This window comes from Coregonus clupeaformis, unplaced genomic scaffold, assembly GCF_020615455.1.
Source record: "Coregonus clupeaformis isolate EN_2021a unplaced genomic scaffold, ASM2061545v1 scaf1615, whole genome shotgun sequence".
NCBI classification, from domain to species: Eukaryota; Metazoa; Chordata; class Actinopteri; order Salmoniformes; family Salmonidae; genus Coregonus; species Coregonus clupeaformis.
Window position 1 is genome coordinate 79,148 of NW_025535069.1, and position 14,975 is coordinate 94,122.

General features: G+C 42.8%; 1 protein-coding gene across 2 annotated transcripts; it reads left to right on the top strand.

The window, feature by feature from the left end:
• The first annotated feature begins 2,713 nt into the window (after window positions 1–2,713).
• Window positions 2,714–10,151, top strand: LOC121551178 (matrix Gla protein). 2 transcript variants are annotated; one of them, XM_041863725.2, is made up of 5 exons: window positions 2,714–2,822; window positions 6,335–6,426; window positions 6,529–6,558; window positions 6,795–6,879; window positions 9,819–10,151. In XM_041863725.2, the coding sequence occupies exons 2-5, from the start codon at window positions 6,366–6,368 to the stop codon at window positions 9,967–9,969; spliced, it is 327 nt and encodes a 108-aa protein (XP_041719659.1). In that variant the 5' UTR covers window positions 2,714–2,822; window positions 6,335–6,365; the 3' UTR covers window positions 9,970–10,151. The 2 variants fall into 2 exon arrangements, with proteins under 2 accessions (XP_041719659.1, XP_041719660.1); XM_041863726.2 differs by having other exon boundaries at window positions 2,722–2,822; window positions 6,332–6,426.
• Window positions 10,152–14,975: the final 4,824 nt, after the last annotated feature.

The window sequence follows — 14,975 nt, forward strand, 5'->3', positions numbered from 1 at the left end:
GGAAATAAATTCCACAAATTAACTTTTAACAAGGCACACCTGTTAATTGAAATGCATTCCAGGTGACTACCTCATGAAGCTGGTTGAGACAATGCCAAGAGTGTGCAAAGCTGTCATCAAGGCAAAGGGTGGCTACTTTGAAGAATATAAAATATAAAATATATTTTGATTTGTTTAACACTTTTTTGGTTACTACATGATTCCATATGTGTTATTTCTTAGTTTTGATGTCTTCACTATTATTCTACAATGTAGAAAATAGTAAAAATAAAGAAAAACCCTGGAATGAGTAGGTGTGTCTAAACTTTTGACTGGTACTGTAAGTATTCCCGCCCCTGAGTCAATACTTTGTAGAAGCACCTATGACAGCGATTACACCTGTAAGTCTTTCTGAGTAAATCTCTATTAAGGGTGTTTTTACACTTGGTCCCTTTCAGCCAATTTTTGTGAACTCTGTGCGGTTCGCTTAATTTTTGTGCAGTGCGAACACTCCAATGGAACTCAGACCCCTCAAAAGATCCCCCAAAGGGAACCGAACTGAGAATATCTCGAGAGGTGGTCAGCAACCATCAGTCCTGTGTTCCAGTGGCACGTTGTGTTTGCTAATCCAAGTTTATCATTTTAAAAGGCTTATTGATCCTTCGAAAACCCTTTTGCAATTATGTTAGCACAGCTGAAAACTGTTGTGCTGATTAAAGAAGCAATAAAACTGGCCTTCTTGAGACTAGTTGAGTATATGGAGCATCAGCAATTGTGGGTTCGATTACAGGCTCAAAATGGCCAGAAATAAATAACTTTCTTCTGAAACTCGTCAATCTATTCTTGTTCTGAGAAATGAAGGCTATTCCATGCGAGAAATTGCCAAGAAACTGAAGATCTCGTACAACGCTGTGTACTACTCCCTTCACAGAACAGCGCAAACTGGCTCTAACCAGAATAGAAAGAGGAGTGGGAGGCCCCGGTGCACAACTGAGCAAGAGGAAAAATACATTAGAGTGTCTAGTTTGAGAAACAGACGCCTCACAGGTCCTCAACTGGCAGCTTCATTAAATAGTACCCGCAAAACACCAGTCTCAATGTCAACAGTGAAGAGGTGACTCCGGGATGCTGACCTTCTAGGCAGAGTTGCAAAGAAAAAGCCATATCTCAGACTGGCCAATAAAAAGAAAAGATTAAGATGGGCAGTCTGAGATATGGCTTTTTCTTTGCAACTCTGCCTAGAAGGTCAGCATCCCAGAGTCACCTCTTCACTGTAGACGTTGAGACTGGTGTTTTGCGGGTACTATTTAAAGGTCAGCATCCCGGAGTCACCTCTTCACTGTTGACGTTGAGACTGGTGTTTTGCGGGTACTATTTAATGAAGCTGCCAGTTGAGGACCTGTGAGGAATAGACTGATGAGTTTCAGAAGAAAGTTATTTCTTCTGGCCAGTTTGAGCCTGTAATCTAACCCACAATTGCTGATGCTGCAGATACACAACTAGTCTCAAGAAGGCCAGTTTTATTGCTTCTTTAATCAGCACAACAGTTTTCAGCTGTGCTAACATAATTGCAAAAGGGTTTTCGAATGATCAATTAGCCTTTTAAAATGATAAACTTGGATTAGCAAACACAACGTGCCATTGGCACACAGGACTGATGGTTGCTGATAATGGGCCTCTGTACGCCTATGTAGATATTCCATAAAAAATCTGCCGTTTCCAGCTACAATAGCCATTTACAACATTAACAATGTCTACACTGTATTTCTGATCAATTTTATGTTATTTTAATGGACAAAAAAATTGCTTTTCTTTCGAAAACAAGGACATTTCTAAGTGACCCCAAACTTTTGCATGGTAGTGTACATTTTATAAATGTTTCATTCAGGCTGTAACACAATCAAATGTGGGAAAAGTCAAGGGGTGTGAATACTTTCTGAAGGCACTGTATCCGTCTGGCTCTTCATCTTCTGTTTGTCTGCCTTTGGAAGGTCCGGTTTCACTGAGTTATTCCTAGAACATTCCAATTTAAATGAAGTTACATAAGGAAATCTTAAGTGAGATTGCATAAGGGATTTGTATTCTCATCTGAGCTGAAATCTAAAGAGGTTATTACATACAACCAACTGTAGAACTATACTAAGCCAATTGGAGAACTGTACTCAAATAGCCATAGATATATGATTAGTATAATAAATGCATCACTACATGTGCAGTTAAGAACACTGTTTTGGCAGTCAAAAACATGAAAGGACAAGGACTGGCACTACAGTAAAAGTTCTACATTACATTTTCGTAAAGTGTTGATGATAAATAGTGCAGTCAGTCCATGTGGAGTTTGTATGTTACATGCTCTTTTCATGCCATGCTGTCATGTTGGCAAACAGCAGTGAATATTGTCAGGTAGCTGTGATGGAGCAGGTAACTCCGCTACTGGCCTTCCTCTCTGTTCCTCTCCTCCATCCCTCTCTCGTTCTCTGTTTACACCCTGTCTGTTTTGCTTCATTCCACTCTACCTTTCCATAATCTGTTTTTCAGCGAACGCGTGAGTATGTTTATAGAAGAGAGAGGGAGAGAGTGTGTTAATAGTTTGGTCTGATTGAAGAGGTGGAAAGGGCTGATAGTAAATAGAAGGGAGGAGAAAGAGAGAGGGAGAGGGCTGAGAAAGAGGGAGTAGGGGGAAACGGATGGGTGGAGGGAGAAGAGGTATAAAAGTATAAAAGCCTTGCTATACAGAATGAAGAAATATCCCCAGAGAGAAAGAGAGAGAGAGAGAGAGAGAGAGAGGGAGATTGTGAAAGAGACTTTATCAAGATATTTAACACCATAACTATCTTCTTAGGGTAAGTACAACTATCTCATAGGTTTATAGCTACATAACAATATACTATCCGCAATATACTAAAAACAAGATATACATTTCCTATAGGTAACTTTGACATAACTCCAACAGAAATCCCATAAAGGAGGTTAATGTTTAGGTGTAAATACCGGCTGTCACTTTTTGCAGCCTAGAATTAAGTGTAACTGTAAATAACAAAACATACACATTTTGATCCATTAAAATAGTGATACAGTGAGATGCATGGGTAGAGCCTTCAGTTTGTTTGATGTGCTACTGAGCACTGAGTGAATAGGGGTCATTAGCCTGGTGGTGCAGTTCTGTGGGTTAGTAGCATCCTGCATGGTAAAGTTTTATTTTCCAGTGAGGTGAGCACATTCTAGCCTGGGGGGGGGGGAGGTCTCAGGGCCTGCTGTGTGCCCGCCAGGCTGCAGACGCGCGTAAAAGGCTGCAGACGATGCTGTCAGCACCTCACTAACACAGACATACACACCCACTCCTTGATATCCTCGTAACCCCTTTTGCCTGCAAGGTCTGTGAACTCCCTCCCTCCCTGTGGGCCTGCTGTGCCCCATGCCTGGGGGGTGACGTGGGCTGTTAGGTGTGTAAAGGAGGGGTGTTGCACCAGGTTGTCATCCAAACCCTACAAACACAGAGAGGGTATGCCATGGGGCACATGGATGGATGTGGGTGAATGTGGAGGGTTTTGTTCGGAAGGTTGGGGTCTTGTGGACATCTGGGAGGGCTATTTGTAAAGGTGTCAAAGACCTGGCAAGATCACTGTGTGTGTGTGTGTGTCACTGCTGCTTTGCTGCCAGAACTATGACTGTTTTTCTCCCTCAGTATGTTTCTCTTCTCTATCCGTCTCTTTCTGTGTCTAACTTGACGTGTTCATTATCATTCAGCAATGGCACTGACTAGTTACTACAGTATACCCATATACAGTGCCGTGAAAAAGTATTTGCCCTCTTTCTGATTTTCTCTTTTTGCATATTTTTGATACTGAATGTTATCAGATCTTCAACCAAAACCTAATATTAGATAAAGGGAACCTGAGTTTACTAATAACAACAACAACAAAATATTTATTTAATTAACAAAGTTATGCAACACCCAATTCCCCAGTGTGAAAAAGTAATTGCCCCCTTACACTCAATAACTTGTTGTGCCACCTTTAGCTGCAATGACTGCAACCAAATGCTTCCTGTAGTTGTTGATCAGTCTCTCACATCGCTGTGGAGGAATTTTGGCCCACTCTTGCATACATAACTGCTTAATGCTAGAGATATCTGTTTTTTTGCATGGGCAGCGTCTCAATCCACCACATCCACCGATATCGCCCTTCTGCATCTGAGATGCTAGAGCGGTGTTTTGTCAGGCCATGAGACATCCCGAAAATCAGTCTTCTAACGGAAACGTCTGTAGCGTCCAAACGGTTTGGGCTACACACTAATATGATCCCTCTGTGGAAAGCTGAGACTCTCACGAACAAGATGGTGACTCGTCTGAAGGTCCTAGTAAAAACAAATATGGAAGTCTATATGGAGATAGTTTAGTGCCTAAAATAAGGGGATAAATAAAAATGGTTTCCTGATTTTTTTATATCTCTCTATAAGACAGACACTTCAGAACAAAGTTCCTTTTGATTTCTTGGGGGGACTATCTGTTGTTCCTTGTAGTGAATGTTATTCAATGCGTTTCTTTTGGCTAATAGCAGTAATGCCACATTCAATGTTTCATCCAATAATTGTATATATTTTTGTTGATACCTTAAGGGGTCTTAAAATTCAAAAATCAAATAGCTAAATAATCCTTGGTATGACCATCTTAAAACAATTCCATATGTTAGCTTAGAACTCCCCCCTCTCCCCAGGCTTAGACAGGGCTTAGACTCTAGAGGGTTAACTCAGCGACATTTGTGGGTTTTCAAGCATTAACTGCTTGTTTCAATTCCTGCCACAACATCTCAATTGGCATTAGATCTGGACTTTGACTAGGCCATTCCAAAACTTCAAATGAGTTGCCTTTTAACAATTTTAATGTAGACTTGATTGTGTGTTTTGGATCATTGTCTTGCTGCATGACCCAGCTGCGCTTCAGCTTCAACTCACAGACGGATGGTCTGACATTCTCCTATAGAATTCTCTGATACAGAGGAGAATTCATGTTTCCTTCTATTAAGGCAAGTTGTCCAGGTCCTGAGGCAGCAAAGCATCCCCAAATCATCACACTACCACCACCATGCTTGACTGTTGGTATGAGGTTCTTACTGTGGAATGCAGTGTTCGGTTTTCGCCAGACATAATAGGGACCCATCTCATCCAAAACATTGACCCAAGTTTGCCAAAAAACACATGCAAGCACCTGGATGATCATCAAGACTCTTGGAAGAATGTTCTATGGACAGATTATATAACTTTTTGGATGACATGGGTCCCATTATGCCTGGTGAAAACCAAACCCCGCATTCCACAGTAAGAACCTCATACCAGTAACAAATTTGAAGTTTTGGAATGGCCTAGTCAAAGTCCAGACCTAATCCCAATTGAGATGCTGTGGCAGGACTTGAAACGAGCAGTTCATGCTTGAAAACCCAAAAATGTCGCTGAGTTAAAGCAGTTCTGCATGGAAGAGTGGGACAAAATTCCTCCACGACGACATGAGAGACTGATCAACAACTACAGAAAGTGTTTGGTTGGAGTCATTGCAGCTAAAGGTGGCACAATCAGTTATTGAGTGTAAGGGGGCAATTACTTTATCACACAGGGGCAAAGGGTGTTGCATAACTTTAATTATGAAATCAATGAAATAAGTATGTAATTGTTGTGTTATTTGTTCACTCAGGTTCCCTTTATCTAATATTAGGTTTTGGTTGAAGATCTGATAACATTCAGTATCAATAATATGCAAAAGTAGAGACAATTAGAAAGGGGGCAAATACTTTTTCACAGCACTGTATGCCCATAGAAACTATGTCTGTACATTCCTGTTGTAGTGCTAAACAAAAACAGGGAAAAAAAATACGACAAAAAAAACCTGAGAGTAATAAAAGAGAACAGAATAAATAACATAACACTGCCCCCACACACGAAAGAATAGGCAACAAATCAAACAAAAAGGGACAGGACAAACAGACAAAACAAACAAACAAGCAATATCGGCCGCACACGTCTATACATCACGAGGGACCCTAAACTCCAGTCATACAAAAATAACATTTGTTTTGTGAATTTGTTTGCCCTCTACTCTAGAAATAAATAAATGTATAGGCCTATATATTATTATTTTGTGTTGACATTGAGAAATAGTGTGTAGTCAATGGATTTATGGCTGCGTTAACATGTACATGAACCTACATACAGACCCATTTAGAGTCTTTACCACCAGTTCACTCATTTTATAGCTCAGTCACAGTCCGTAATGTACAGTAACGTCATGCGCTCTCTCCATGACATCTTTCTGTTGTGGTGGTGGTATTATGACACATTTTAACATCGGTCTTCTCTCCAGCAGACCAAGAGACCGACAGACAGCCAGAGTGAGGATGAGGACTCTCCTCCAGTGTGTGGCCCTGTGTGTCACCATCTCTCTCTGCGTCTGCTTTGGTACATTTCTACAAATCAACACTATGTCAATTCATAATCTTTTTAGTAAACTGATGATCTACAGTGATCAGTCACTAATAACTTTCCCCCTCTTTTCCACAGATTCTCAAGAAAGCACAGAATCCTTTGAAGGTGATTGACCTTCAGATTCTTATAGCAGTAAAACATCCCCACACATTTGATGTAATATAAAAACACTATATTTGTACATTTTTTATGTTTATTTCATCTGATTTATAATCCCAGACTATCTAGGCCATTCAGTGAATTCAATATGATTTTGTCACTGAAATCAGTATGCCCACCCCTGTTGAGATGGGGTACTTTCATCTAGTAAAATTGTTTTATTTAATTCTATTACATTCCAGATGTGTTTGTCAGTCCATACCGAGCCAACTCATTCATCAACCCAGAGAGTCCACAGCGGGGAAGCACCTACAGCACTTACAGGAGGTACCACACACACGAGCACTGGCCTACACACAATACCCCATAATGTCAAAGCTGAAATGTCCTTTGTTATGGCTTGCCTAAATAAGTTCAGGAGTAAAAATTTGCTAAAAAAGTCACATAATAAGTTGCATGGACTCACTCTGTGTGCAATAATAGTGTTTAACATGATTTTTGAATGACTAACTCATCTCTTTACCTCACACATATAATTATCTGTAAGGTCCCTCAGTCGAGCAGTGAATTTCAAACACAGATTCAACCACAAAGATCAGGGAAGTTTTCCAATGCCTTGCAAAGAAGGGCACCTATTGGTAGATTGGTAAAGACATTGAATATCCCTTTGAGCATGGTGAAGGGAGTTTAATGGTAACTGAGGATGGATCAACAACATTGTAGTTATGACACAATACTAACCTAATTGAAAAAGTGAAAGAAGGAAGCCTGTACAGAATAAAAAAATATTCAAAAACATGCATCCTGTTTGCAACAAGGCACTAAAGTAATGCTGCAAAACAAAGCAATTAACCTTTTGTCCTGAATACATAGTGTTATGTTTGGGACAAATCCAATACAACACATTACAGAGTACCACTCTTTATATTTTCAAGCATAGTGGTGGCTGCATAATGTTATGGGTATGCATGTAATCGTTAAGGACTGGGGAGTTTTTCAGGATAAAAAATAAACAGAATAGAGCTAAGCACAGGCAAAATCATAGAGGAAAACCTGGTTCAGTCTGCTTTCCACCAGACACTGGGAGATTAATTCACCTTTCAGCTGGACAATAACCTAAAACACAAGGCCAAATCTACACTGGAGTTGCATACCAAGCAGACAGTGAATGTTCCTGAGCGACCGAGTTACAATTTTGACTTACAGTACCAGTCAAAAGTTTGGACACACCTACTGTAATCATTCAATAGTTTTTCCTTATTTTTACTATTTCTACATTGTGGAATAATAGTGAAGACATCAAAACTATGAAATAACACATATGGAATCATGTAGTAACCCAAAAAGTGTTAAACAAATCTAAATGTATTTTAGATTTTAGATTCTTCAAAGTAGCCACCCTTTGCCTTGATGACAGCTTTGCACACTCTTGGCATTCTCTCAACCAGCTTCACCTGGAATGCTTTTCCAACAGTCTTGAAGGAGTTCCCACATATGCTGAGCACTTGATGGCTGCTTTTCCTTCACTCTGCGGTCCAACTCATCCCAAACCATCTCAATTGAGTTGAGGTTGGGTGATTGTGGAGGCCAGGTCATCTGATGCAGCACTCCATCACTCTCCTTCTTGGTCAAATAGCCCTTACACAGCCTGGAGGTGTGTTGGGTCATTGTCCTGTTGAAAAACAAATGATAGTCCCACTAAGCGCAAACCAGATGGGATGGCGTATCACTGCAGAATGCTGTGGTAGCCATGCTGGTTAAGTGTGCCTTGAATTCTAAATAAATCACTGACAGTGTCACCAGCAAAGTACCCCCACACCATCACACCTCCTCCTCCATGCTTCACGGTGGGAACCACACATGCGGAGATCATCTGTTCACCTACTCTGCGTCTCACAAAGACACGTCGGTTGGAACCAAAAATCTCAAATTTGGACTCATCAGACCAAAGGACAGATTTCCACGGGTCTAATGTCCATTGCTTGTGTTTCTTGGCCCAAGCAAGTCTCTTCTTCTTATTGGTGTCCTTTAGTAGTGGTTTCTTTGCAGCAATTCGACCATGAAGGCCTGATTCACGCAGTTGATGTTGAAATGTGTCTGTTACTTGAACTCTGTGGAGCATTTATTTGGGCTGCAATTTCTGAGGCTGGTAACTCTAATGAACTTATCCTCTGCAGCAGAGGTAACTCTGGGTCTTTCTTTCCTGTGGCGGTCCTCATGAGAGCCAGTTTCATCATAGCGCTTGATGGTTTTTGCGACTGCACTTGAAGAAACTTTCAAAGTTCTTGACATTTTCCGGATTGACTGACTGACCTTCATGTCTTAAAGTAATGATGGACTGTCGTTTCTCTTTGCTTATTTGAGCTGTTCTTGACATAATATGGACTTGGTCTTTTACCAAATAGGGCTATCTTCTGTATACCACCCCTACCTTGTCACATCACAACTGAGTGGCTCAAATGCATTAAGAAGAATTCACAAATTAACTTTTAACAAGGCACACTGTTAATTGAAATGCATTCCAGGTGATGAAGCTGGTTGAGAGAATGCCAAGAGTGTGCAAAGCTGTCATCAAGGCAAAGGGTGGCTACTTTGAAGAATCTCAAATATAAAATATATTTTGATTTGTTTAACACTTTTTTGGTTACTACATGATTCCATGTGTTATTTCATGGTTTTGATGTCTTCACTATTATTCTACAATGTAGAAAATAGTAAAAAATTAAGAAAAACCCTTGAATGAGTAGGTGTGTCCAAACTTTTGACTGGTACTGTAAATCTGCTTGAAAATCTATGGCAAGACTTGAAAATGGTTGTCTAGCAATGACTATTTGCATTAACTATTTTGACAGAGCTTGAAGAATTTGGAAAATAATAATTGGCAAATATTGTACAATCCAGGTGTGCAAAGCTCTTAGAGATTTACCCAGAAAGACTCACAGCTGTAATCGCTGCCAAAGCTGATTCTAAGATGTATTGGCTCAAGGGTGTGAATACTTATGTAAATTAGATTTTTTGTATTTTTTTTTCAATAAATTTGCTAAAACTTCTAAACTGATGTTTACACTTTGTCATTATGGGGTATTGTGTGTAGATGGGTGCGAAAAATTTAATCAATTTTGAATTCGGCTGTAACACAACAAAATGTAGAAAAAGTCAAGGGATATGAATACTTTCTGAAGGCACTGTAGGTCTCTGTGTTCTTTGTTTATCTGTGTTTCATAATGGTTGACTGTGATTGTAGTTTACTTGTGTCTGTGTTTCAGAACGATGAAGTCTCCAGCGGAGAGGCGCTCAGAGACATGTGAGGACTACTCTCCCTGTCGCTTCTTTGCCCATTGCTATGGTTACCAGCTGGCCTATCAGAGATATTTTGGAGCCAGGAATCCAGGCACGACGGGGACCCGTAGATTCTGAGTCCCTGTCCCTCTTATCATAGCAATTATTCCTGCTATTGATTTACTGTATGCTCATTCAACACACCCTGACATTACATAACAGGATATTGGTCCGGTGATGTAACAGTAAAAGCTGTATGACAAATATATGAAAACATATCAGTAAATCAATTACGTACAGTGGGGAAAAAAAGTATTTAGTCAGCCACCAATTGTGCAAGTTCTCCCACTTAAAAAGATGAGAGAGGCCTGTAATTTTCATCATAGGTACACGTCAACTATGACAGACAAAATGAGGAAAGAAAATCCAGAAAATCACATTGTAGGATTTTTTATTAATTTATTTGCAAATTATGGTGGAAAATAAGTATTTGGTCACCTACAAACAAGCAAGATTTCTGGCTCTCACAGACCTGTAACTTCTTCTTTAAGAGGCTCCTCCACTCGTTACCTGTATTAATGGCACCTGTTTGAACTTGTTATCAGTATAAAAGACACCTGTCCACAACCTCAAACAGTCACACTCCAAACTCCACTATGGCCAAGACCAAAGAGCTGTCAAAGGACACCAGAAACAAAATTGTAGACCTGCACCAGGCTGGGAAGACTGAATCTGCAATAGGTAAGCAGCTTGGTTTGAAGAAATCAACTGTGGGAGCAATTATTAGGAAATGGAAGACATACAAGACCACTGATAATCTCCCTCGATCTGGAGCTCCACGCAAGATCTCACCCCGTGGGGTCAAAATGATCACAAGAACGGTGAGCAAAAATCCCAGAACCACACGGGGGGGACCTAGTGAATGACCTGCAGAAAGCTGGGACCAAAGTAACAAAGCCTACCATCAGTAACACACTACGCCGCCAGGGACTCAAATCCTGCAGTGCCAGACGTGTCCCCCTGCTTAAGCCAGTACATGTCCAGGCCCGTCTGAAGTTTGCTAAAGTGCATTTGGATGATCCAGAAGAGGATTGGGAGAATGTCATATGGTCAGATGAAACCAAAATAGAACTTTTTGGTAAAAACTCAACTTGTCGTGTTTGGAGGACAAAGAATGCTGAGTTGCATCCAAAGAACACCATACCTACTGTGAAGCATGGTGGTGGAAACATCATGCTTTGGGGCTGTTTTTCTGCAAAGGGACCAGGACGACTGATCCGTGTAAAGGAAAGAATGAATGGGGCCATGTATCGTGAGATTTTGAGTGAAAACCTCCTTCCATCAGCAAGGGCATTGAAGATGAAACGTGGCTGGGTCTTTCAGCATGACAATGATCCTACACGGGCAACGAAGGAGTGGCTTCGTAAGAAGCATTTCAAGGTCCTGGAGTGGCCTAGCCAGTCCCCAGATCTTAACCCCATAGAAAATCTTTGGAGGGAGTTGAAAGTCCGTGTTGCCCAGCGACAGCCCCAAAACATCACTGCTCTAGAGGAGATCTGCATGGAGGAATGGGCCAAAATACCAGCAACAGTGTGTGAAAACCTTGTGAAGACTTACAGAAAACATTTGACCTGTGTCATTGCCAACAAAGGGTATATAACAAAGTATTGAGAAACTTTTGTTATTGACCAAATACTTATTTGCCACCATAATTTGCAAATAAATTCATTAAAAATCCTACAATGTGATTTTCTGGATTTTATTTTCTCATTTTGTCTGTCATAGTTGACGTGTACCTATGATGGAAATTACAGGCCTCTCTCATCTTTTTAAGTGGGAGAACTTGCACAATTGGTGGCTGACTAAATACTTTTTTCCCCCACTGTATATAGTGAGCAATATTCTTGCACATTATTGTATAACTTTATAGCCTACTCACAATCACCACACCCTCAAAGAATAACTGCTTTCAGAAATCTGCATTTGTGAAGATTAGCTTCACACCCAACTCCATTGTTCCCTGTTTCAGTCCACACTAAGACATTAGTCTCTGTCTAACCCATATGTATTTATATGTATTAAAGAGTTTCATACATTCATTGTCTAATCCTATGATGTCACGATATTCCTCAGAGGGGCTTAGTAACCTTACTTGTGGGCTATAGAATTCCACCTCATTTGGTTCCACGTGTTACCAAATTTCAGCTGGATAGGATTTGAAAAGGGAGCAGATACGCTAAACGCTAATAGCTGTCCCAGTATGACCAGTGTGGTAGCATCAAACCAGAAAAATGTAGTGTGGTAACAATAAAAGCCAAGGGAAGCTACATCTTTGCACCAGCATGACACAGTTTGCACCTGTTTTTAAACTGTGCAGCAACTGTTAATGATGTTCAAACTCAGTTACTATTTGTTTGATTATCCAGTGTTTGTATGGCCTCATCTTCCACTTTTGGAATGTAAATATGTATTGTGACGTCACGAGAGGCTACACAGCTTTCAGCGGGATTGCTCAAGTAGTGCAAGGAGACAAGGTTCAAACAAAACAAGGATTTTATTATAGGTCTTGGGAAATTAACGAAAATATAACAAAATTCTGTTCTCTTGTGGCTCTTTAAGGGTTAACAGTTCAGGGATGTCTCTTCCACATCCAAAATCATAATTCTCACTCGCTCAGATAACTTTTCCCCAGCCTTACTGTAGTCCACGTTGCAGCTAGTGGCCAACCCAGCAAAAAGTCCTTCCAAATGTCTCTCACGTATTTCCACAGGTGCATATATCCAAAGGTGAGTATTTCCCAAAGGTAAGTATCTCCAAATCCTTATATTCCTCATGGAAGTGGACGTGCAGCACTCTTGTCCTCCAGAGAGCCCAGGTTGGAGACTGTGTCTCTTCCCCTCCCAAACCTTCAGCTCATCAGCTCCTCATTTGTTTCAGCTGCGTGGGAAGATTGGCCATAGAGGGGTGGAGTTCCCGACCATACCAGCAGATGGAGCCATAGCTGTCTGGGTTTGCAGCCACCTCAGGGGGATGTAACGTCCCTCCAGGACACAGCCTCTCGTGACATCACACATCCCCCTCCTCGGGACCGACGTCCTCGTCGGGGTAAAGGCAGCGAAGAAGGCATCACGCCGGGAGAGGGCGTCCGCATTGCCGTGGTGCTTGCCAGACTGCTCTCTCTTCAACTCCTCCAACTCTAGGACCAGGGACTCAGCCTCCTGTTGTCTCTCCTTGAGTTTCTTACTGAACGCATCAGCCTTGGTTTTAGCAGAGTTTAGCTTCTGTTGAGCAGCTTTCAGTTCCTTCTCTCTCTCTGCCTCCGCATTCTTCATCTTGTTCTCCAACACCTTGTACTTCTCCTCTGCCTTCTTCTGGACCTCCTTACTACTGCGCAGGGTCTCCTCACACTCCTCGATGGTCCTGCGCAGCCTCTCCAGCTCCTCCTGTTGCTTAGGGAAGAAGCTCTGTTGGAGTTTAGCCTGGAGGATATCTAACTCTTCTGTCTTCATGTCTAACTGTTGCTTTAACAAACGATACCTCTCAGCGGTCCCCTTCAGACCAGACAGTTCTTTGTCCAGATTCTGTAGCTCCGTCTCTGTGTCGGTCTGGGCACCTGCCATCCCTATCAGAGCCCGGGCGGGAGTGAGTAACTCGGAGGATTGCACCGGAGCCTTCCCAGGATGAGTCTTGCCTCTCCGTTTCCGAGGTACTCGGGTTATCCTCTCCTGAGACTCTCTCCAGAGTGGGTAAAAGGCTGGGCAGTCTCGTCCAATTAGGACAGGGACGGGGAGGGAATCAACCACCCCCGCCGTCGTGTGTATGGTTCCCCGTGTGCTGGTCATTGTAAGTTCAGTAATGGGGTATTCTCTGGTGTCCCCATGGACACAGGAAACTGGGAGGACTTTCCCCGGGGTCAGACACGTTGGGCCCACCAAATCCTTACGCACCAGGGTGGCCCGGCTACCAGAATCCAGTAAGGCCTCCACATCATGGTGATTCACAGTTACCGGGCAGGTGGGGTCGATCGGGGCCGCCATCTACGACTCCCAAGAGCGAGGCAAAACGGTGTGTGGGTGCTGAGCTGGAGGACTCCGCAGTGGGCATAGGTTCATCGGCTGGTTTCCCACACAGCCAGGAGATATGTCCCATCTCCCCACACCGGTAACACTGTCGAAGTTTCCCCCTCCTGGTGTACTCTTCTTGGACCCGCCTGGTTTCTGGCTCCCCCTGGAGCCGGGATAAGTCCTGACGTGGCTGGGTTCGAGACCTTGGGGTCCTTTGGACGGGTTCTTCCCATTTGTGGTGGGGCCGCCCTCCTGGGGTCTTTTCGGGAAGCATTCAGCATCTCCGCTGTGGCCTGGTACTTTTCCACAGCTTCCACGGTCAGATCAGCCGTGGTCAAGGCCTGTTGACTGATGAACCGTTTTGCCTCATAAGGCAGGGGCGCGTAGGTAACGATCCACCACAACGGCCTCCACCACCGCCGCTGCTGTATTCCTCTGCGGATCCAGCCATTTCCTTGCGATTCGGACAAGTTCATGCATCTGCGCCCGAGGAGGTTGGTCTGGTTGGAAGGTCCAGCTGTGAAAGCGCTGGGCCATACCAAACTTTGTGAGTCCATATCTGCTGAGGATCTCAGACTTCAGGGCATCATAGTCAGTAACCTGGTCAGGGCCCAGGTCCCGGACAGCATTCAGCGATTCCCCGGTTAGAAAGGGGGCTAACAGACCAACCCACTGTTGCTTGGGCCAGGCTTCCCTAGTGGCCGTGGCCTCAAATGCATGCAGGTATGCCTCAATGTCATCGGTAGCTCCCATCTTAGATATAAAGTCACTTGCCTTTATTGGGCGGGTATTTTGGACCACCCTCTGTCTCTGCAACTGCAATTCCTCTGCCTTCAGAAGGTTGGCTTTCTTTTGCTCCTCCAAGAGAGCCACGTTTGCTTGCATCTGGGCTTGCTGGCCAGCAACAAGGGCTTTCAATATGTCCTCCATTTCAGTCGGCGGGGAGCCTACGGCCAACTTGGAAAACTGGGTGATCAAACCTTCGGTATCCTCCTCTGACATGCACTATTAACGCTTGAGCGTGCCCGTATTCTCCACCATCTGTGACGTCACGAGAGGCTACACAGCTTTCAGCGGGAT